The sequence below is a fragment of the Zonotrichia leucophrys genome, chromosome 8 (assembly GCF_028769735.1).
Source record: "Zonotrichia leucophrys gambelii isolate GWCS_2022_RI chromosome 8, RI_Zleu_2.0, whole genome shotgun sequence".
Classification (NCBI taxonomy): domain Eukaryota; kingdom Metazoa; phylum Chordata; class Aves; order Passeriformes; family Passerellidae; genus Zonotrichia; species Zonotrichia leucophrys.
The window spans coordinates 9,650,239-9,675,142 of NC_088178.1; the positions used below are offsets into that span (position 1 = coordinate 9,650,239).

At 38.7% G+C, this 24,904-nt stretch overlaps 1 protein-coding gene across 1 annotated transcript in view; it reads left to right on the forward strand.

The window, feature by feature from the left end:
- NR5A2 (nuclear receptor subfamily 5 group A member 2) overlaps positions 1-24,904 on the forward strand; it is an 84,326-nt gene that overhangs the window by 16,444 nt on the left and 42,978 nt on the right. The window contains exon 5 of the mRNA XM_064719892.1: positions 75-721. Coding sequence (XP_064575962.1) covers positions 75-721 — 647 coding nt within the window. The remainder of the gene's footprint in view (positions 1-74; positions 722-24,904) is intronic.

The following is a 24,904-nucleotide window of genomic DNA, read 5'->3' on the forward strand; positions in this document are numbered from 1 at the left end:
TCCTAATATCTGTTTGATTACAAATGTCAATTCCAAGTGTTAGTAATGATTTACTTCCTCCTTTCCCCTGACAGCTGTGCGAGCTGACCGAATGCGTGGCGGTCGAAACAAGTTTGGACCAATGTACAAGAGAGACAGGGCATTGAAGCAGCAGAAGAAAGCTCTTATCCGAGCCAATGGACTGAAACTGGAAGCCATGACTCAGGTGATCCAAGCAATGCCAACTGACCTGACAATATCCTCTGCAATCCAGAACATCCATTCAGCTTCTAAAGGCCTACCTCTGAACCATACTGCCTTGCCTCCTACAGACTATGACAGGAGTCCCTTTGTGACCTCTCCCATCAGCATGACAATGCCGCCCCACGGCAGTTTGCAAGGCTACCAAACCTATGGCCACTTTCCAAGCCGTGCTATCAAGTCCGAGTACCCTGACCCTTACACCAGCTCACCAGAGTCAATAATGGGCTACTCATACATGGATAGTTATCAAACAAGCTCACCAGCCAGTATCCCACATCTGATATTGGAACTCCTGAAATGTGAGCCTGATGAGCCACAAGTCCAAGCTAAAATCATGGCATATCTGCAGCAAGAGCAAGCCAACAGAAGCAAACATGAGAAGCTCAACACATTCGGGCTTATGTGTAAAATGGCTGACCAAACCCTCTTCTCCATTGTTGAGTGGGCGAGGAGTAGCATCTTCTTTAGAGAACTTAAGGTAGGTAACAATTTTACATTATATTATCATTCAGTCAAGAAAAAAATACTATTTCTTACAATCTTGTACTTCAAGCAGGAAAGCACGAGGTTTTTTTTCTTCCCCCCCCCCAGCATCTCATTCTTTATTTATTTGGCTTGAAGTAGGCAAGCTATTAGAAGGGAAACTTGTTGCTGACTTCCACCTGAGCCTGTAATTAGCTGTAGCAAAGAGATTCAATATTCAGTTCAGCTTTTCTGTACTTCAATATTTATCACAACTATTGTTAACATCCGTAGGGCCTCACATAATCCTACGCCCTCCCTGTCAGCATCGCTCACTGTCTGGCTTGAACTCAGGGTTGTAAGCACACCTGTTCCACCATTCCACATTGATTTGTGTAATTATTTCATTACCTTATTTAACATATGGGGGAGTGCCATTTCTGTCCACTTCCATTCACTTTATATAAGTCCATATTTGGACTATGCAGTTTCTCAATGGGATATTATTTTATGCATTCCCGTGTATCTTATTAACTGCGCAGGCTGAAACCTAAGCAGGATACACACGGAACAGAAAGCAATGAGGAAGCAGACACCTCGAGGACTCCTTTTGATTCTCATCACCACTGATACATGGGGGATTCCTTTAGTCTAGGCTGCTACAATGCTCTTAATTTGCTGGAGCACCCAGGAAATCCTTCTGCACAGTTTTCTGGTGGACAGAAATTCCCCCATTTACGTTTTTCAGGCTTATTGTTAAAGCAGCTTTGTGGTCTGAAATTTCAAATCAGAAATTTTAAGCCAGAAATTTGAGATCAGACAATAGGTATGAACTACAGTTTTAAGCACTGTTTCGATACAAAAATCAGCTCTGGAAAGAATAATCTTCAGTCTCAAAAACACCCTCAAGATGGTGAACTAAACTCACATCTGAGTTTCCCTGTTACATTGCTAGTTACTGTGTCTGTCTACTACAGAGAGATATTTTTGCCACATTTGCTACTGATATCTGTAAAGTTTTGTGACTGCCTGTAATTTCTGACTACTTTCAAACTAAGAGAAAATAACTCAGCTTCCAAATACAACAATTACTGTAGGATTTCACTGTGAAATGAATCTACATGAGTTAAGAGCACAAAAGGGAGATCCATTGAAAAGCTGCACTCAGAGAGCTTGCCTCAACAGCATGTCTGTCATGACCATAAGGACATGGACACATGACATAAAGCCAGATTACAAGAAAAGCAAGCTGTATATGCTGCATATGCAACTCCAGCTCTTGCCATTTTTTTGTGAGAATGATTGCAGGAATCACTGAAAGCTCAGTCTATTCAAAGAGAAAGAAGAGAGAAAGTTTACTTAGAGAGGATAACCAAAATGCATTAAAGACAGTAAAAGACTCTCACATGTTTGTTGTCTCAGTTGTACACAATTTTGTAGTCAGCTATAAGCCATGCTACTCATTTTAAATAATTTAAAAGTTGAAATTAAGAACATGTTATATTTCCAGTAGACTATATGGCAAATATCTGAGACCAGATTTTTCTGGGGAGTATTGTAGCCTAGAGTAAGGTATTCTAGAGTTAAAAGTGACTGTCTTGTATATACCTTTCAGTGTACAAACTTTTAAGTTACAATCTGCCCTAAAATTTCATTTATGATTAAAGTGACAAATTTTATAAGCATTCAACATGCTATACTGGGAACAGTTTTAAATATGACTTTCACCTCCAACTTCAGCCTGGATTATGTTCTTCAACCAACCTATGTTTACTAGTATAGACACAAAAGATGCAGAAATTTGTTTATGAAAATGCTGACCAACTTCTCCTGGTTCTGGATGTATTATACATTACCATGTACACAGAAGCTTCTGGAAATACACATATTATAAAATTTTGCTATATAGAGCCTTTGGCTTATGAACTGATTTTCACACATTTGTAGAAGGCATTGCTTTCACCTTAGTGTTGGTACCCTTTGTAATTTGGAAGCTTCAAAGTCAGACAGTCTCATACCTTCTGGCATATCCTGATTATTTTTTTCAGCTGGACAAGATCAACAAAATTGCACAGCATTCCAGAACAATAACAATTCATTAAGAAATCCATCCACATCCAAAATTTAGGGACCAGACTATACACAATGCTAAGAACTTTAAGCTTTTCAGTTTCAGAAGCATGTTTAGATCAGACCCTACTTTTTTAACAGCACTGAGTAACAAAATCTCTCTTTTCAGTTGAGAGGACAAGAACAATATTAAACAAAAGATTTCCAAACCTTTCTTGAATGCAGTTATCTTGTCTCCATCCACAATTTCAGGTTCTTCAGATCAAGGTAGCAAAAGCAGCTATTTCAGATTTCTCCACAGGACATGAATACCTGTGGGTAAAAAAAAAGCCACCTAAGACTATGACATATTTTAAATGCAGAAGGAAGGGGAGACAATTGTGATAAAAATGCAATTATATTTTCAGAACAGCTAACTTTGTTCCCTATCTATTCACAGCTGAGAAGTAGGTATTTGCTCAGAACTATATTTTACTCTTATTCCTACCTGTCTAAACAATGGAATATTGAGATGTCTTTCAGATAAGACAGGTGCATCAGCAGATTTCTGGGAATAAAAATTTAAATTACTCAAATAATTAAACAGTACAAAATTGTAAATGTGGTTTGTGTGCAATTCATCTTGGCTTTGTCATGATGAGTGATGCCTCGCACAACTGGCTGTTAGTTACTAGGAGCATGTCTACAATTATTTACTGTATCTTTTCAGTATAAATTTTGTCTTACACCCTCATCTCTTCAATTAATATAAAGGAGCAATCATTTTCCTTTCTGCTAAATGTAGAGATTTTTATTAGCAGAATTCAGGGGGAGGATATGATAAAAAATGCTGTCCCAGTCCGTCAGTGCTTTAGGCTACAATTACCCTAGAGATAATAACAAAAACCCAGCACTGAGCTGCAGCTTTTAACGTTCCCTTCTTTCTTCCCTTTTGACTGCAGATTTGGGTTTTTTTAAAGAAATCTTAAATGAAAAAAAAATCCATTTTAAAACTTTATTTACTGAAGCTTTGATCAGTTTAAGCTCATCATAATCTTCTCACTTGTTGATCTACAAATTTTCGTTGCCTCTTTTGGAATATGTTACAATTTGAGGATGTAAAAGGGAAAAATATGGATTGTGTAGAACTACCCACAGCATGTACTGCATTGGAATATCACCTGCATGGATTTGAGTATGTAATTTAGGGGTAATTTTCACACTTGCTGAGGAGCAGATCCTCTCATCTTCATGTAGGATATCAGAAACTAATAGAAAAATTAAGGAAGCCAACTAGTCAGGATTAATAATCATTCAAATCAGCCAATTGCAATTCTGTAAATTTGAATTTAACACCTGCTAAAATCTCAAACATCCTTACATGTCATGTGAAGTCAGAATACTTTGTAAGGAATAATTAAGCCATAAATATTGGGGGTTAATGCTACATATTACTTTTTTATTCATAGTGAGGTATATTTCTGTTTGGTTCTTTATACACAGACGAAATAATACAGAGGTGACATCCCAAAAGACTCGGGATAATAGTAATAGTAATAACAGTATTAGTATTAGTATTAGTAATAGTATTAGTATTAGTATTAGTAATAGTAATAGTAATTAATAGTAATAGTAAAGAAGGCCTTTGTTTGCTATTCTGGAGTTTTTGAAAGCTCAGTAAATATAAAAGTAAGATATATCCATCTTATCCTCAGCTAAGAAAACTCAGGAATGCCCTGGGGATGCTAGATTTGTCGCCAGCTGTCTTAGTCAGGTGAAAGGTCTTTGTACAAAGCTAAAAAGAAAATATTGCAAGAGTTTCTAGAGTCCAAAGGCTGCCTGGCCCCAAGGAATGATGCAGGCAGCTTCTCTGGACTGGTCTTTCCTCATCAGCCCACATCAGGGAAAATTCAAAGACTGCTTCCAGAGCTAACTATTACTGAACCCATAAAAGAAAGCAGTCTCTGCCTGGAGCAGGAGAAAAACAGGACCTGCATTGAAAAACAGTCCTCAGGATACTTTCTTCTGGCTGAAGATCAGAAAAAAATCAACTGAGTGTTAATAGCTACAAAAGGCACTAAAAGAATGGTGACTCACAAAAAAACTACCTTTCCTTATTTGGCTATTTTAGTGAGGATGTCATAGGTCAAAGTACCATGTGAGCACAAACCTTGTAGTGAATGATTGCAGGAAGAACCAGTGCACTTCATGGTAAAGAAGCTCATGCTACAATTATTCACTGAGTTTGCAAATCTAGACCATTCACTGATGTCACACTGTGTCAGTCCCAAGCCAGATTTCTTGCTGTAAGTATAAATTTGCTCATGCTTACATTAGCTGTAGCCTTCAAACAAACAGTGGTTTATCACATATCTCCAAAGGACCCTGTCTATAGAACTTGCACTGTACATGGCACCACAGATATTTTGGCAGCTCATAAACTAACAAAGGCCTAGCTTTGTGTTACATATTCCCCAGAAGTGAAACTATATTATCAGAGTTTCAACTTATTTCTGTAAGTGCAAACTTAATGTGAATAGGATTAACAGAACTCCTGGAGGCTCTTAATTTCTTCTGTGAAATCAATTTACATAGATGTAATAATGTAATTCTTATATACAAGCTTTAATTTCAAGTTTCAGTCCATATGTAGTTGAGTACCAAGGAATGCATAGAAAGTAAGGAATTATACAATGGATATCCAACAATTAAATGGAATTACCACAGAATAGCAAAAAATAGTTTTGGGTTCTGTTGGGGTTTTGTTTTTTTGAGAAAAAGATCAGCCCTGAAATACCTTAAAAATTTTCAGGATGATGAAAGGTTGATACATTATTAAGACTTAAGTAATCAAGGGCAATTTGATAACTTGAAGTGCTTTTGGACTTTGTAGTGTGTGTTTATCAGGACAGGAAATGCAACTCACATAGCTGATGAAATAAAATTTCTGCAGTGTTCTTTCAGTTATGGAAGCTGCCAGAAACTGAGGTGCCGGAATACACTTGATTCCAGTAATCAGACTCGTTAATATGTTGGCATGTGTAACTGCTGATTTGTACTCTGGCTTCAGTGTGTCTGGGTCTAAGAAAAATATTCTTCGAACACTAAAAAATATAGAGGAACACATTGTTAGCATAAACTTCATGATGATCTGGCTCTTCTCTGGGACAAGGCAAATTAAACATTGTATTTCAGCATGAGGGCGTATGATTTTGTAGCCTTTCTAAACAGGTTGTTCAGTGCTGGCATATTTTTTAGGCATAAAGATGACATTCTCTTATGCCCTTCCATGTCAGAGCTGGTACTTTAGTTTCACTCTGATGTCGGATGCCATCACCCCTGATAGCAGGAGACTGAGTTTAGTCTCTCTGGATTCAGTAATTTTCTATCTATTAGCCAGTTAGGCATCATGCTGTGAGTAAGAAACACGTTCCATGCAGGTGTTTTTGGAAAGACTGCCACTTCTGCACCTGAGTGCACCTGCCCCCAGCACTTCACCAGCAAAGTTACCGTGAACAGCCGTGGTGCAGTAACTAAATTTTGTTACTTACAGAGAAAATTTGAGCAAGAAACCATTCAAAAAGCTGCCAGCCCCTAAGTAGAGATGTAACAGCCTAACATATGGACACCATGAATTACATAGCTACAGCCACTCCTGCTACAAATCCTGAAGCAGACACTGAGTTAATCTGAGTTTGAGGTATTGGTTACACAAAACAGAAGTTTAATATTACAGTTTAATTGTTTTCCTTCAAAATTTAAGCTTCCAATTAAAGTTTGACAATTGCCAGCAGTGACACAGAAAGATTACTTGGGTGTGTTAGCAAATGTATATCACATTGCTGTAGGGCGAGATGAAAAACCAGTGCTCTTTAGATCTTGCATGCTGAGTAGTCCAAAGGGATGTTAGAGTTAACTCCAACAATAACTCCTGTACTAAGAAGCTGAACAGGGAATGCTCAGCCATGTTGACAGACTGTTGTATTTTCAGGCAATTTTTAGCTGTTACTTTCTGCTGTGAAGGCCTGATAATTTTGCCAAAAGATGGAGAGCTTTACACATTGAAAACTAAACAATTCCAATCTCTTGGAAAAATCAGATACATTGACTGATTTCACCTAGGAAGGTCACATTTTTATTGTCAGAATGACAGAGCTTCACTTGCAAAGACGTCCAGTTTTTGCAAGATTTGCCCAAAAAACAAATGCCAAAAAGAGCTGTTTTTTCATCTGCAAATTATGATATTTTATATAACCAGGCTGTAGATCTTAAAGCAGGAAGAGAACTTGTTCCATTCCGATCCAGAATTTTTGCATGGTATCTGTATCATTCAGAACCAGCACTTGTATACAATATCTCTATCATATTTCTAATCTATGAGATGGCTCCCAGTTACAGTGGAAGTTTGCCTCTATAAATTTATCAAAGCTGGTCAGATTTAAGTATGTTCTTCTGTCAACCTGTAGCCTTTAGGATCACTTGCAGTAAGGATGACATCCCAGCCATACTGAAGTCACTTACAGACTTTTTACTACACCCTGCTGAAGCTGCATCATATCAATGGATGCTCTTCTACACAGCCATATGAAAGCCTTGTAGAAGCACAACATCTGAACAAAACATACCTAGGAGAGCGGGAAAGTATGTAGTTCCTCACCATAAATGTTGTTGGTGCTGCCTCTAGTAGCACCACAAATATGTTTTCCACAGCACTCAGCCATCGGACTCATTATTGGAGAGAAGGCCTAAAGCTGAGAGCTTTCAAACTGCGCTGCAGATCACAGGATCACTCAGAGCAGGTTGGACACCTTATACAGCTGTATAAACACAGGAACATACTAAAGGACTTAAAAGTATTTTCCATTCCAGCACAGTTTTATTCAGAGCTAATTTCACCTAAATCACAACACACCATCTTAGCCTAATACAAAATGGATTTGAAACATTTTCTCTCCATGTGCCACTGAAACCGCTGGACACAGCAGCACCACGGCCTCAGCCTCACTGAGGGGCAGAGCTGCCATCTTCGCACAGGACCATCCCATCCCATCCCACCCCACCCCACCTCCCTCTCTCACAGAGAGCCTTGGGAGCCAAAAGGACATGGCAGGACTGGAAGGGACCAGACACGGACACATACCGGCAGTGAGGGAGCCCAGGGCCCTGGCTGGAGCTTGAATGCCGCCGTGGGTGGGGCCCAGGTGGGGCCATGAGGAGGTGTTGGGGCTGGCAGGTGAGGGAAGCGCTGTGCCCAGCGCAGGCATCAGCAAATAACACGGGAGAAAAGCAGAAAAAAGCGGCTAACACGAGGCACGGCACTGCTCCTCTGAGGCTGCCTCAGGACCGAGTGAAGGGGTCGGGGCTGGCAGCCCGAGGTGCCGCCCGCAGCTCTGCGCCCCAGCGCCGCTGCAGCGCGGGCAGGGCAGGATGTGTGGCGGGGTCCGTGCCCAGCCCCGGGCTCCAGCCTCGAGAGGCTGAGGGGCTCCAGCGGCTCCCCCAGAGAAGGGGCCGCTCACTTCCCTGCGTCCCCCCTGGAGCGGCTGCGGCGGGCACCGTGCCCTTGGCCAGCCCTGTGTGAGGCGAGGACCGCACACGGCGGCGGCCCGGAGCCGCCAGGTGCTCTCCCTTACCTGAGCTCTGCGCGCCTGACTGCGGCCGCTTCCAGGCACGGGGAAAGCCTTGCTGCTGAAAGGTGAAACACCAGCTAGTCTTGCTCTAACATTTCCAACTGCTGTCAAGGAAGTTGAAAGGCATGCATCAGATTTTTCCCTAAAATGTTCTTTATTTGGCATTTTGAAATAGGGACTGAAAGCTGTTGCTACTGGCATCACTACAGGCACATTTTCAGTGCAACCGCACAAGAAACAAAAAGGCTGATTTAAGAAGGAATGAAGAAAAACTAAGAAAGTGATGAAATATGGTGCAGGTGGGAAAGTGAAGATGTAATTTTCTGTAGATGTTCTCAGTGTCTTTTTTCCACTTCTGCAACCTGTGGAATTTCAGTTATAGGTGGTTAGGAAAACATCAGGGTAGTCTCGAAAAAAAATGTTTAACACTGTGTCTCAGAAACACCCCACTCATTAAAGCAACCATTACTGACAAAATTACTCATTACTGATAAATTAGTAAAATAAAATACCAAGTAACCATACTGCAGTGAAAAAAGAAGTTTCATTTTGTCTGATTCCAGAGTTTTCTGTCATACTTATCACTTGGAGAGGGAAAGAAACTAAAATCTGTGTTCGGAAATTCAGAAATAGAAAAATGCTTTTTACATCTAAATACAGCTCTTGCATTTGTTGAAAGAAAAGTTACTTTGATTTTTGTTGCTAAATAAAATCTTGGATCAAGTAAAATTAATTTTAAAAAATTAGTTAAGGCAACAATAAACACAGGAAATATACATGAATAAAGTGTTCTAAAAGTCAGGCAACTCTTTTAAGACTATAAATATCACCTAAGCAAGGCCACTATAATTAGCAAAGGGTGAACAAAAGAAGACATCCAGAAATAGATGGGGAGGGGGGAGGCTGGGAGGGTGAAATGTCTTGGTTAACCTTATTTGAGTGTTCTTTCCATAGCATAGGAAATGGTTCCAGCTAGCTCATGAGTTCTATTGGCATTAACTGATTTTAAAAGGACATTTCCATGTTGTCTCGATGCCAAGGAAATTCTTTTACTGGCGTGTTTGCTGAGTACAGGAAACATCACCCTGACTAAGTGACACTGAATGTGAGGAAGAATTGTTTCTTTATTCTGGTGTTACAGTCAACACCATCCCTTTGTTTCATCTGGATACCTTTTGGTATTTATTGGGGAATGCTTACTGCAGTCTCCCAGTTTGTCCTGAGTAATGAGCACACTGGTGGTGCTGAGTCATAATCCCTCACCACTCAAGAAGCAGCTTTCTGCATCTCTGCATCTCTTGTGCAACTGATTAGTCTGAGGGATGATCCAGCATTTTAGGGGAGGCAGAGACAGGGCTGAATGGTCACATCTGCTTCATCCCTCTTCAAGGTATGAGCAGAAAAGACTAACACGATAGGAACCTTCCTCATCTCCATGCTATGGCCAGAATTCACTGTGCAAGGAAATAAATATGTACCTATAACTGCTTGCTCTCCTAAACAGAGAGCTGAACAAATCAGCCTTGTGTATAGCATTTTACAGTCCAAGTCAGGCTGTGCTTATGGACCCAGTCTTATATTGCATATCAGAAAAAGCTTTACTGTAACCAATACAAATTTTGTCCAAGTAAGAAATGCAAGTTAAGATCTTGAATACTGTGTTTCCATTTTCATCATAGCATTTGCCAGTTTTCTGTTTTCTTCTGTAAAGCTGCTTGTGTCAAGCATTTAAGTTTCATTTGCCACATTACTTCTAAATTCCTTATTTGTTATCTACTTTATCTTCTTTTCCTTTCTCTTTCTTGGGAATTGTGCTAGTGTCATGCCCACTACATAGGCTGCAATCATTTGTGGCTTTGGGGTCTACTGACTTTTTTCTTCAATCAGTCAGTGGTTTCAGCAACAAGCCCTCAAAATCTTTGTGCACCATTTTTGGAAAAGGTGGAAATATTTGAGAAAAAGTTTCATGGTATGTGGATCATAAAGGCCAGCAGTCATCATATTGATATTTCTAGAGCTCAGTAAAAATCACAATAAAACTACAAAGTTATTTAATTCTAAGTATTAACTTTCCTTTATGTAACAGCTAAAACATGTAGAAAGAATAACCATTGCCCAAAGTTTCTGTTTCTGTTTGTCTGTGCAGTGGTTTTAGGGCAATAACAACCCTGTCCCACAATCCTTAGAATTGTGGGAATGGCAGGGATGTATTAGACTGGCTGCTAGGAGACGTGAGACTAAATTAGGTGGTGGTGCAAATAATCCGGTGAGCAAGTGGAAGCCAAAATTGATGTGTAGCTTGTTCCCAGGTCACTACAGCATAAAATACTTTCAGTTTCTTTTTTGACAACTCCACAGTCACTGAGGTACCTTTAATCTACACATGGAGAGAAGAGCAGGACATAGAAAGCCAGCTGCTCACAAACAAATTCTACTGAGTGTTGTTTGGGTTAGTACATATCATACTCATGAAAAACAAGAACAGGCAATTTTCTGTATCTGAGGCCAAGACGTGGGTTGTCCTAACACTATTTGGAATATTTTCCATATTGCTAAGATTTTACCTAGAATATCAAGTCTTTGAGAAACCCAAAATTGTTGTAAGTACCACTGTCTTTCTGATGGCAGGACTTGGAAAATAATGGTTCTTGCTTATAGAACAGTGAATAAATAATAAAAATATTAACAACAGCAACAATAGTAACAACTTTAACTAGAAATAAACACATGGCAATTGCTTTACATTGTCCATGGCTTGGAACTATCATTTACAAGATAGGTTCTCATTTGACAAGTGTGGTCAAGGACAATGCTGTCTCCTGACTAGGAATGAACTTGCAGGGAGAGTGTTCCCAGTAGGAAGGGTTAGACCTCAAAGTGTGTATTTACATGAGTAGCTCATTTGGTAAAGTTGAACCACATTTATTTTTAATTTGCATGCCTCTCCTTTAAGTCATACCCTTCTCCTCTTGACTTCAGTGGGAGCTCCACATGTTTTGCCTTTGATTTCACTGCATGCTGGCAACTCTAATTAGTGTTAACAGGAGTTCAGTGGAATTTCTTGCTCTCCTTTCTCTGTAAAAAAGTTTACAGATCAGGAGTTGGAGCTTTATCAAACTGGTCCATGGTGCCTATCAAGAATGTATCTTCTTTTCTTTTTCCCAGCCGAAATGGAACTTAACTTTTTTCTAACAATGGTGGTGTAACTATGAGAAAAATGACATTGATCATTCTAACAAGCTCCCCTTAGTTTCAAAAAAAATGCTTAGTATTGGCTTTGATTTTTTTAACAGGTGTAATTTCAGCTAGTTAACATAGCCTTACTGTTTCAATTGCTACCATAGTAAATTGGTGCTGTAAATACGAGTTAGAACAGCTCAGTTCTCTGGGGCTAGAGCCTGCAATTCAAACTAAACCTCAGTCTGCTCTGCCCTATAGGAACTGCTTTGAACTCCAGAGGTATTCTGTATAGGGACACTGGTACCTATTGAGCAAGACTGGGAGAATCCAGTCCTTTTTTGCAGTGCTGCTGGTTTTATTAAGAATAAACACCCCTCACCAAACCCTCGCCATCAAACATCGCATCTTGAAAGCTGAAATACTGATCCATTTTGAGATTTTAATCTCAGACATTCATACCCATGTGTATGGGCACACACAATGAACAGGAGCCACTTTTCCCCTTCTTCCTAAGAACTGCCGCATGTGGCTTTCTGCGCTCACATAATCCTCCTTCCAATATTTCAAAAGACACAGACCTTCCCAGCATGATGATAAAGTTTTCCTGTGTTCCAATAATAAAAGTTGAACGTACCAGTAATTTCCAGTTCCTCTGTGGTTGGGCAGCCTGTGAAGACTAAATCAGAAGTAGCCAACCTGCAATATCAGTGTGGGAGTCGGAAACAGATGTTCAGCGCACAATACAATTTGTTGTCACTGTCGATACTATATGGCACTTTTCCCAACAGAAATTGTCTCTAGCTGGAAAGGAATGTAAGGAATGATTCATGCCCCAAATTATTATTATTTATATTACTGTTAATGTTAAATACTTCTTGCTTTGCTTTGTTTCAAATGCCTGAATCAGAGAGGCATAGCCACTCAAAAATACAATTAACTGGGCTGGTAGCATGCATGTACTATGTAAACCAATTATTTTAAGGCTTTTTTCCTCAAGACAAGATATTCTGTTATATTATAACCAAGACTCAAATTCTCTTCTTCAGAATCAGCATAATTTAACCTTCAGTTTTATAAAATAGCTCAGCAGCTATTTACACAAAAAACACATGGCAGGAGGTAAATGAGACAAATTATTTCATGTGAATCTGAGTGTGTATCTATAAAAATTTAAATTTACTATATTCATATAATAGTATTTTTATACATATAATAACATTTACAGTAGTTTATGTCTTGGAAATTCTAATAGGCCATTTGGGCATTCAAAACAGATCAAACACTCAAATGAGCAAAACCCTCTATTAGCATATGATGGTAGCATATGATGCCTAGCCTTGATTTCCAGATTTCATGAATATTACAAAAGCAGATGCACTAGATCATACTTACTGTAAAAAGAAATGGATTGGGTTAGGTGCTTTTGAAATTAAATATTAATTTTTTCAGGGATACATCAAATATATTAAAAAATGCAGAAAGTCTAAGTGAAACCAAAATTAAATAAAAATTAATATATTCAGTAGAAGTGTAAAAGAGCTAAAGATTTGACTGCCAGAAAATTTGATTATAACACCTCTGTTTTACACAAAAAGTAACACTAGGTATTTTCAAAAATGAAGACATCTGGAATTTGACTTGGAGTTCAGTGAAACTGGTGACAAAACTGACCTGTAATTGCTGACTGTTGTGTCTCTGACAGACTTTCTTTAGAGATATTAAAAAGAAGAAAATGTGTGTTTAATCATATGGCCTGAACCAGAGCAAAAGATTGTAGCATTATAAAATCAAACAGCTGCCTTATTTTTACAAATGCATGTGGCAACACTTCAGAGTAATCTTTTTGTAATACTAATTTTGCATTTACTGTGTTTACTGTTGCAGCATTCTGCACAGAGTGGTTTACTGCTGTACATCAGGTTTTAGTCAACGGGAAACGTGAAATGATTTTCAGCTGTGTGTTTCTTTGTAACTGCTGCACGATTTAGCCTCAAAACCTGTCCATTGTCCAACTTTTCTATGCTTTTAGATGTAGTGAGTTTAGATCTATTTCAATAGTGGAACGCAAGGTGATTTTGAGAAAGAGTGTGAACATTGCAAAATTTTCCAAGTCGGCATGAGATGAAGCAGGATGAAATAGCTGATAAGGTAACACTTGGCACACTTGTAATCAATGTGCTGAATTTCTCTGTGTGTCTGTATATTTTTATATACATTCATGGGTTAAACTGAGTTTTTCATCAAGTAGATGTTGGCAAGTGCCAAAGTGATTTAGGATTAGAATGGGATTTAGGCTGATTTAGCTACAGTTGTATTTCTCATTTCATCATCATGCCAGGGATACTGTGACAGTTGTGGGTTTTCTTTAATTTATGAAATAGACAAAATTAAATGTCCATACCAGACATACCATTAGGTTACAGGGAGTGAAAGAGAAACACTGCATTAGGCCTTACGCTTTTGTCTGCACCCAGCAGAGTACTGAATGTACAAAACAGCTGGGAGACTTCCTATGTAGAACACAGCTTGAAAAATGAATTCAAGATTTTTTAAAAAAATTACTCTGATTGGGTTTATTTCAAGTGACTATTATTCTGATTCTGTAGTATATCTCTTTGAAAATATTAATAGGTGCAGAAGTGTGCTATCTGGGTCTATTACATAATTTTAAATACTAACTCTACTCTCATTTTTACTGTCATGAGAGTCAAATCCCAATAAATGTTTGAACTTTGAACACTTTTTATTGCAATACTAGGGACATCATTTCTCATACAAAGTTTCAGTACTACTTAAAATTTCAAAAATTATTTCATTAAAACAGACCTATTTACAAAGGTGACTAATCCACTCTTTTCAATTATGACACATTTTTTTCATTAATTTTTATCCGCTGAATGACACTTTGCTGTCCCTCCTTGTCAATTTAACTATCTTTATTGAAAAAGAGGGGCTTCAGAAGGAGACAAATGTTGATGTTCAGATTACAGGAAAGATTTCCAAAGAGATGAGAGAAAAAGAGATTACTGAAATTAGCAGCAGTGTGTCTCGCCCGCTAGTGAGGGAGCGAGCAGCACTGGGAGGAGAGGAAACCCTTGGCCACCGCATAGCGTGGCTGTGTACACCAGAGTTACTTAGAGTGCTCTGAATCTCATCTTTTGATCTCGGGCGATATTTTTCTCTGTTATGTCACAGAGGTCACCTGGCTCATGTGTGACAAACTGCCTGCATAAGTCACAGTGCCAGTGGCAGAGATTTGTAACCATGTCCCTGGTCCATTGCCTTTGAATTATTTCGCAGGCCCTCTGCTTTACATTTACACTCTGTCGGAAGATGAACAGGGGAAGGGAGTAAAATCAAGGGCAGGGTCTCATCCTGAAGGACAAGGGGAAACAGGTGGAAGGTTAATGGCCCTGGAGCGTATCCACAAGCCTCTCAGGCTTGATATATGGGCCTCAGGCCTAAAACGGGCATTGGCTTTCAAAGATATATTATTTCATTTGAGGAGAGACATTCTGGAGTTCCTGCATTTGTCTGCTGATAGATGATCCTCTGTCCACAATTGGTTATGGCGTGTGAGTTTTCCTTGGGCCTGCTCCCGTACATAAAAATTCTGCTGAGCTCTCCAACCTTTTGCATGCCTGTGAGAATGGGACGTGTGCGGGCCTTTTGGCAGGCAGCTGGATTTTTGTGGCTGCTATTTTTGTAATTCCTTTTGAAGCGCCAGGCAAGTGGGGGATGAAAGGCACTTCTGTTCATTCATACACGGCCGGGCAGGGGCAGCCTCGCGAGGACAAACACGGGGCAGAAGAAGATGTCAGGGACCCTAATGCACTCCTGTGTCTGCAGCCCATGCAGAAGTCCCTCCTGCTAACCCTGCATTTTATCCTGGCACATGCCTGCAGAAAAATGAAAATGGGGAAATAACTTGCATAATTTTTATGACCTCCCTTGGTTTACTGCATAAAGTTCTGCTAGGGTTTTTGCATGTGCTGCAGCTTATGGGAAAAAATTAAGATACAAACTTCATATCTTGAAATTTTTGTGTCCTTTCTGGAATGTTTACCTCAGGCATCTCATGAAAATGCGATGCTACTGCCCATGTCTCAGCAGAGCACCAGAGGCCCCAGAGGTGGTTGTGCTCAGTGTGACAGGACTGTGCTGTGGGAGGGCACGGTGCTGGCAGGACCTGGCCCTGCCCCATCTCTTGTGGCCAGCTCAGAGCGGCACCTTGGCATGCACAGAGGAGCCTGGTGGCAAATGCCTGCATCCAGAGAGAGAGCAAGTCCCAGATTCACTGCCACAATGGCATTCCCATGGCATCTTTGTCATTGTGTGACTGCCATTAATTGTGGAAAATCTGTTTAAAAAACAAAGTGCTTAACAAAAATCCCCAAAATCTTAACATATATTTTTGTTTAACATAGCCTACATAAAAACTTGTTAAATTCTCTTAATTTTTATCTGATTGTTACTGTTACAGGATTGTGTATCTAAGGCCTATTACTCCATGACAGCATGATTTTAGCAAAATTGGAATATATACTTTTACTACACAGAATATATTCATTAATATTTGTTTTAATAAAAAATAACTGTTCCGTTTCAGTAGATAGAATTTGCTTGAAATAATTTGCATTAATTATACTTAAATATCTCCTAGTTCTACCTGGTTTTATTTTTTCCTATGCTACTAAAAAAGCAAAGTAAATGCAGGATATATTATGTAAGTGTCAATGCAGTTTGTTTGCTTTGTTTTTGCAACAGTAAAACTTGTAATAATAATTTGTAAAAGCATTGTATTGGTACCATGTTGTTTGAGTAATTAGGTTCTTTTGCTGTCACTGAACTCAGTTGCTAAACTCTCAGCACTCCAGTGTGAGCAAGATAAGGCTCATTCTGCATTTCAGTCAGTTCCTGTAGAAAACGTGCTGGTGCAGTGCAATTATTCTTTCTTCCTTTAGTGTTCTGCAGAGTTTAAGTTAGACAAGTGAGCTAGAAACTTGAGAGATATTTAGTGTCTCCTGCAGCCGTAGGAAGGAAATCTGAGGACTTGTTAAAAGGAAAGATTTAGAAGCAGAAATTCTACAGAGAGAACAGAACAGAGTGTTAGCAGGCAGGAGGATCTGCTTTTCCACTTGTTGCTTTGATAACGGATAAAAGGCTGTCATGAACTGCAGGCTACCAGCTGGGAGCAGATAGAGTAATCCCAGCAGAGGGTTGGCCCCAAACTACACAGGCATTCTTTTAAATCTTCAAGACCACAGGAAAGTTGTTTTTCCCCTACCATTGTCATCATTATTCATGATGATGTTTTCCACCCTAGTTTAAAATGTGGTCTAGTAAATCTACCTTACAATACTTTTATGTTGGAATTACAAGCAAATATAAGCAAAAACCACGTAGTCAGAAATATTTCAGCTATTTCATTCAACTGCCCGAAGATTCCCAGAATAAATTCCAGAGAACTGGATCTGGATGTGCTGTAAGAAATCTCTGTCATTTGATTGTAAAGGTATACTGTGCCCAACATGCAGATAATCATAGGAACAATTTGTAACCTATGTCTTCCTCGTAATCAACACTTGTGATAAATGAAATCCAGAGGCTGTGTTACTTGTAAGAGAATAGCAACAGAATGTCATTTGTTAGAAAAGGAGCCTGAGTGACCCCTGCCCAGTACAAACACAGGCAAACACAGTGACAGACAGAGCCTGGCAGCCCCATCCATGCATAGCTGTGGTGATGTGCATTGCGCCACCAAGGTCATGTTACCAACATGCTTAGACACATGCTTGGCTGGGCCAGGGGCATTTGTAAGCATGTTACATATGCTTGGCAAGATGGGGTGCTTCAACCTGCCTTATTGCAGAGAAAAAACAAAAATATTTAAGCCCTAGTTGTCCTTCTATACTGTTCATTTTAATGATATATGTAGGGGTCTATCTCACTTTGTATTCTTATGTGTAATTACCCATATAAAAAAACACTACTCATTAGTGTTCTGTTCCACTGACTTAATTATACTCCTTAATTAAATCTTGACTAACTGGGGGTCACTGCTGTGTCAGTGGGATTTGTCACTGTTTGTCAGCAGGTGTCTGGTCACATCTATTTCTGGTTTCCCTGTTGCTGTATGCTGTTTAAGAGCATGGTCTTTTTTAAATGCAAAGGACAATTATGCCTTATTTTGTTGTGGTTTGTGCCTTAAAGAAACATAAGTGAATCTGTTTTGTAATACCAGCACTCTCCCAGTCTTTACATACAGGAGGTGGGTAGCAAGTACAAACCTTTTCAAAACACAATTCATTACCTCACTGGTGCTCATTTTCAAAGGCATGTTCTTCCTGCAATCAAAAGACACGGTGTTACTAATTTATCAGATAATCTTGTGTTCAACAGGCATAAAAATATATTGCAAATATCAATCCAGAGATACTACTCCTTTTCCCTATCTCCCAAACATGAAATGAATTTGAAACATGACCAGCAAGAATGAGCTAAATCAATATTACATGCATAACAAATACTACATGGCATGTGCTGCTATTGCTGTGCTGCTCAGAGTCAGAAGATCGAGGCTCCCGATTCACTGTTCCCTGAATAATTCAGTGGGAGTTCTGCATGTGCAATAAGGGCATAATAGTGCCATTTCTGTCTGTTTCAAATTTACATGTTTTGGGTTTGTTATTTTAGAAAGTTACTTAGGGGAAAATATAATTCCCATGTTTACGCATATAATAGGCACCTAATGTTCATCTGAATAATTGATTAGTCAAGTCAGGCTTTCATAATTAGCTATTGGCTTTCCAGTATAAGCCCACAATGCACTTGTCAATCTACAGGCATTTTTAATTTATTAATATATATGTTATCAAAAGAGCTGCAGTACTTACCTAGAAAGCATTATTTATTCTATTGAGGCTGAGGAAGCATTTAGATTCTAGACATGTATTTTGAATCTATTGTAACTTTCCCAGAAGATTATTTTTCTGTTCTGAAAGTTTTCAGAAATGTTCTCTGCCTATAAGCTCTTGCTTGCAGGGGAAATTGGAGTGGTTTCTTTTCAATCCATTCCTGTGTTACAAAGAACTTAGTAACATGTCTTACTGACTATAATGTGTATTACTTATTTGCACTCAGATACATAACAAGCATCTAAATAGATGCCACTAGCAGATACCCCTAATGCAGCGACAGATTCTGTGACCAGGCAGATGCATCTGTTGATAGCACATGTGTGACAGTGATATTGCAATTACGAGTTGTGAGACTGTATGGTAAATTGCAGAATCGTAAGATAAATTGTATTTCTCATTAACTTCACGACCTTGTTTGAACTCTAGCACTATTCCAGTTTTGCTTCCTTGTATTTCTGACCAGTTTTCAAGTGGTTGTTTTTAAAGGGAAAAGATAACTGCCTTACTCAAGACGTACATTATGAGCCCACTGGAATGAAATTCATAAACCAAAATATTTGATTGTGAAATCCAGAATGAAAATTGTTCTTTTCTTATGAGAGGTAGGTTAAAACAATTGGACTAGAAATTCTATAGTTGTTTTATTGGGAAACAAACTTTATGTTTCCATTGGGAGGCAGCATTTACTTCTAGCACTTGTTGAATGTGAGGCACTGAATCTTAAAAAGATAGTGTTAATATATTTCTGGAAAAGGTGTTTTGGTTCTATATATGCTATAAACTTACTTACCATTGGCCCTGCTCAGGAGAATTGCTTTCATTTTAGTGAAAATATTTAATCACCAGCTTTCCATCAGTGAGTAAAGGACAAGAGCTTTCCTGCATCAAAGTCCTTCTGAGACTTGTACTGTTGGGTGTGTATTAGCTTCCTTGCTTTATAAGTGGAAAGATACAAATATAATATCAGGATTTTAAACCCCTTCTAGATCTAAAACCCTTCTATTATAGAATAGCTTTTTAGTTTGTTTGGAAAGGACATGATGTAAAAACCACAATTTAGTGGCAGGAAAAAGTATGCCCATTTTGGTGGTGAGATTTATGTAACTGTGGCTTACCACTATGAATTATGTGGTCTCACAGAATTCAGACAAGTTCTTGAGCAGCATCTTGTGCACCACACATGTTCTGCATCCTCTCAGTTTCTACTGGAAGGTAGGAAAAGTACCACAATCATTCTCTTGAAGTTTGGTAACATACCTCCAATTGAAAAAATGCAAATATGTTTCTAAGGGCACCATTATAAAGTCCCTCCTCTCCAGTATATCCTGTACTAATATAACCTTCTGCTACCTATTTTTATATCCATTCCCAAATAATCAGAATATAAATGCTACGTTGCAAAGATCACATATTTAGTGTCTCTGTAGGATTCAGAACCAAGTTTGCAACTGCCATACAGTTTTCTACATGACATTTGTATAGCATTCACATTTCAATCAGTGTTATACCAATATGAGGATTTTCTACTGAGATATCTTTAAGCATAATAATTTCTACCTGAAAAGTGTTTAGAATTTAGGCTGGTGTGCTCATTAAGGATTTGAGCTATGCGAGCATTGAAATGTTCACATTCTCACTATTAATGTGCAGAGTTCTCACTGGCTTCCCTATCTGTTACCCTGAGTCCAGAAACATTTCCCAGTGGTATTGCATTGCTTGGTTCTTCCATTTAGACTTTGAAAGAGCATTGTTTTCAGTAAGTGTTTTACAAGTGGAAATAGATGTGTCTGCTAAAGAGATTCATATTTGCATCATTAGACAGGTGTTCTGATCACAAGGCGGAAGAGAGATCATATACATAAACAATGAATTAAAATCCTGAATAGGATTGCTAGGGCTGTTTCTCTAGGTTACACTAAATGAGGGCCATTATGTGGGCTTTCAGATAAACTCACAAAGCTCTTATCTGTATAAACCTGATAGATCTGCCATTATTCTCAGTGACTAACAGAAGTTATATCATTTAGTTTCATTAAAAATTCATTAATCCTTTTTTAGTAACCTTTTCCTAATTCATTGATTCAATTATACAATGAACAATAAAAATGTTTGGTATAATAAAAATACAGTATTAAAAGTGTGTTCTATACATAAATGTTTCATTGCAATGAAATTATTCAGAGTTTAAAAATATTAACAATATTAATATCATGCTCTGAGAAAAAGAAGTGTACTTCTTTTTCAGGATCTCTGAAATTATATATGAAAAGAATGAGTCTTTAAAATGAGATGCCTGAAATGGTTGCTTATAGTATTACATGTGATCACTTCATGTACAGACTTCCTGCAGAGCTGCTGATGTTTACCAGCACAGGTTGACTGGGGGACAGCAGAGCATTATAGAATGTATGCACATATTGCTCACAAATTTTGTGAACTAGGCTCCTCTGATCAGATCAATTCTCCCCAAAGTCACTGGCCTCTGGCCTTACTGAAAGCAGACTGACTCCCAGGGCTGGACCTTGAGTTAATGCAAGTACAGGGAACATTTTGCTTGGTGAAGGAACACTCAGTGCATAGCAGCACTCTGAGCAACTTCCACAGCAGTGGCAGTTCCTGCCATCCCACTTACACCAGCTAAATAATTCAGACCACCAGGACTCCAGTCCAGCTCTCAGTCTGGCAGTTCAGCCAAGACTTCAAGTGATCTTGACAGAGCTAGTACTTGTTATCCTGTTGTATTTGGTTTCTGGAGAGCACACTCTCAGAGGCTGTACTGAAGTGTTCTCCCAAACGCCGACAGCCCGGCCTGGCTGAGCAGGTGCCTGTGGGACACAGCCAATGCTGCCGGCTGCTGTGATTTCTGCAAGCATACCAAGACTAGGGAAACAGAAAGCACTTCATATTTTCATTAGTCATCCCTTTACAGATTTACTTTTAATTCTTTCAGCAAAGCAGATTATTAAAAGCAATGACCTGAGGTCTTCATTCAGATCTCAGACTTGCAATCCTGTATAATGTGCGCCGCAGGGCAGAGGTCACACTGACGAGTCTGTTAATGTAGTCACTCTGGGATAAGATCAATCTCCATACTTCACCATATTGATCTAATAGCTCATTGGCACTTCCCTCTTTGAATTGATTAGCTCATGTGTGAAAAGAGATTGATGGGTTTGTGACCCTGAGGAGTCTGTCAGGGGCACACCCATGGCAGGGGAAGTGCATGTTTTCACTGCTTCATTTGGGTGGCTCATTATCTGGGTGCCTCACGGGGAATAAGGGTCATAACGTTGTTTTATGAATTATTTACAACAAAATATCACGTTTTTCCTTCATTTGGTGCTCTGCCTGTACTGAATCCATGCTAAGCAGAACTGGAAAAAATACACATAAATGGCCAAATGTACCAAATATTTGTGTAAGGGGAACCATGACATAAAAGTGACCTTAAAAAGTAATTTTACTAATATAAAGTAATCATAATAGATATGAGGGTAGGAATAGACTTCATGGGTCACCTAGTCCATTCCCCTTATGCAATGACAGAATATTGATGATATCTAGAAATTAATTACATTTTAATCGCATATTCTGGATAAGTACTTACAGTGAATCTAGTTCAGACATCTCAGAGAACTTCATATGCACATTGCACTGTAGAAAGAGGCAATTTGAATGCAACATGTGAGCTACAAACTAAACTATGCACATTCTTCATTTGCTAAAAGTAACAAAAAAAACCCCTTTTCAACTCCATTTATCAAATAGTCATATATTTGCAAAATGCATAAATTTGATACAGTATATTGGATTTTGGTGCAGTGTGTGCTCATGCAAGAGGAAATACAAAAGGAGCTGTCTTATGAAGCTGAACGTAGGAGCTGGCTTATGTTAGGGTGTACTTTAAAAATGTGTGCATTATCAAAGGCTTTACAGAAACAAAGCAATAAAAGTTAGGACTGGCTCCTTGTAGCCCTTTGTTGAAACCCAGGCATTTTTGTATTTCTGTCTGCATATGAATTGTAGAATCAATATTGAAGACGTTCATAATGTAAGAATTTCTTGTGAATCATCCACGCTCAGGATTCTGTATAATGCCACAACTATTGGTATTTCATGGTTACATAGGATGTCAGGTTATATGATTATGCCACAGTGCAAAAATTACTGAGCAAAATATTCTCGGGGTGTTGTTAAGCTGATGGTCATATTTATGTAAGGAGTCACTGAGTTTCACTAATAATATCTTGTTGTATTATATAACTGGACATTGTGTGTTTGTTTTGGAAGCTGGCAGTTTAGATTGAAAGACTGATAATTTTATTTACAGAGAAGTGTCCATGTATGCTCCATGCAGTCAGGCAACCCTTTTCTGCTATTTGATTTATGGTAACATAGACAGATACTGCCCAAAGACAGTAATAGTCAGCCCGTCCCTAAAGACCTTATACTCTAAAAGAAACAGACCCTCAGGCAGATTAGCCAAAGACAGAATTCAGTCCATTACCTGTCAGTGACACAATGCTGAATATTTGTATAATCTTGCATTCATTTACACTTTTAAATCATTCAAGCTATTCTATGTAGCAGGAAAATTGCCCTGATATAGGTTTAAGGAGCCATATTTTAAAAAGTTCTAATACAGCTCAGAAAAACTTATTAGAGACAGAGTCATCATGCACTCTACTTTGGTAAAATTGGGCTAAATCTGGGAATAAACAACAAAACTTACATTTGGGTGTTATGGTAATCTTTTAGTCATGTCAAACCTTCAAAAATAAAATTCATATTAAACCTAATTACAAACCAAAGTAATTGATTAATAGCAGATTGCCAGATACTTGCACATAAGCAATGCAAAAAAAGATTTTTTGAAGAAAATGTTTCCATTGTATTGGAAGCTGTTGCCCATTGGCCAAGCCTCTCCCAGTCTGAAACTTAGCTCCTGCAGCAGAGGTGTGTGGTGCACTCATGGGAGAACAGGAAGTAATTAGAAGCCTGATTTTGTTGTTCATCATTCCTGCTGTCATTCAGAAACAAGCTAAGAAAAACCCAGTAAGTTAGATGTACATACTCTCTCAATTTTTCCAAACACACTAAGCAGTTAATCTTCTATTGCATGCAGACATGTAGGAACCCAATTTAGAGACTCACAGTTTGTATACCTGTGCCTGGCTGTGACAGCAGAGAAAGTCAGCCTGACTGATTTGTGTCACAGTCTACTGCCATTTTTACTTATAAGGTTCCCACTCATTCTGTGCTCTGTACTGCAAAAGTTCCTCTCATCAACATACCAAACAACCCAAGTAAAACCAGTATCTTCAAAGATATTTAAAAAAAATTAATATTAATCCTAATTGCAGAGCTAATGACAATATGGGACCTGAGCAGAGCTGTGACAATTGTATTTTAATGATACTTCAGAGATTTCCAAATTAGACTACAGGAAACAGGAAGTAGGAATAAATGAAACAAAGCCAAATGAAAGGATGAATGGAAAAAAAAAAGATTTTAATACACACTTGCCTGTTCCTTAAACATTCATTCAATCAGGACTTCCTGTGATTTTTAATAACATGGCTCTGTCTGCTCTTTCACACTTGGCTCTGTTGGGAAAGGAGGCAATATTTTGAAGGCAATGTTCCTAGTTGAAAGGATTTAGCTAGATGGTAGTAGCTGCGTGCTGAGAGCCTCCTGCAATGCTTCTAAGATAAAAAGAGAAGTAGTAAGTGTTTCAGATCATCCCTGTGTACCTTGTTGGATCATGCATCACTACACCTCCACAACCTTCTCGGATGACTTCAGCTTCCTCAGTGTTTTAAGCAATTTTTTCTATCTAGTTAGATGGATACTGGTTTAATACATGACAACACCCATTCATAAGGCTGATTTTTCTTTCATTTTCTCTGTTAGCATTGGGTCTTCTTTCTCATTTAATCTCTGCCCCAGTGACTTACTGCTGCAGCCCTCAGGATGTAAGACAACATTTCTGTATTTTTTCTTCATCGGTATACCATCTCCTTTCACATCCTGACTGAAGATACCGTTTCTCATGATTTCTTACTGCTTTTGCTGTGGCTTTTTCTGGCTGTTCTACTACAAATCAGAGGAGAACACAGTGGAATACATTTGTATGGCAAGTGCAGTGTTCCACAGTAACACCAGCCTCTACTGCCAAAGTGTATTACAGGCGACTCTGTGCCCAGCTCTCAGTCTGGAGACCCTACATCCTTATGTTTCTCTCGTTCAAGTATGGGCAGAAGGAAATACTTGCCTTTCCATAGCTGGATGTCCATCAAAAGTTTTAAGAGGACTATGAAACGTAAAATATAAACTAGCACATTTTAATTCCTGAAAAATATCACAGTGCTATTCAATCAAAAGATAAGAACATTTAAATAAAAAAACTACTGATTTGCTGAT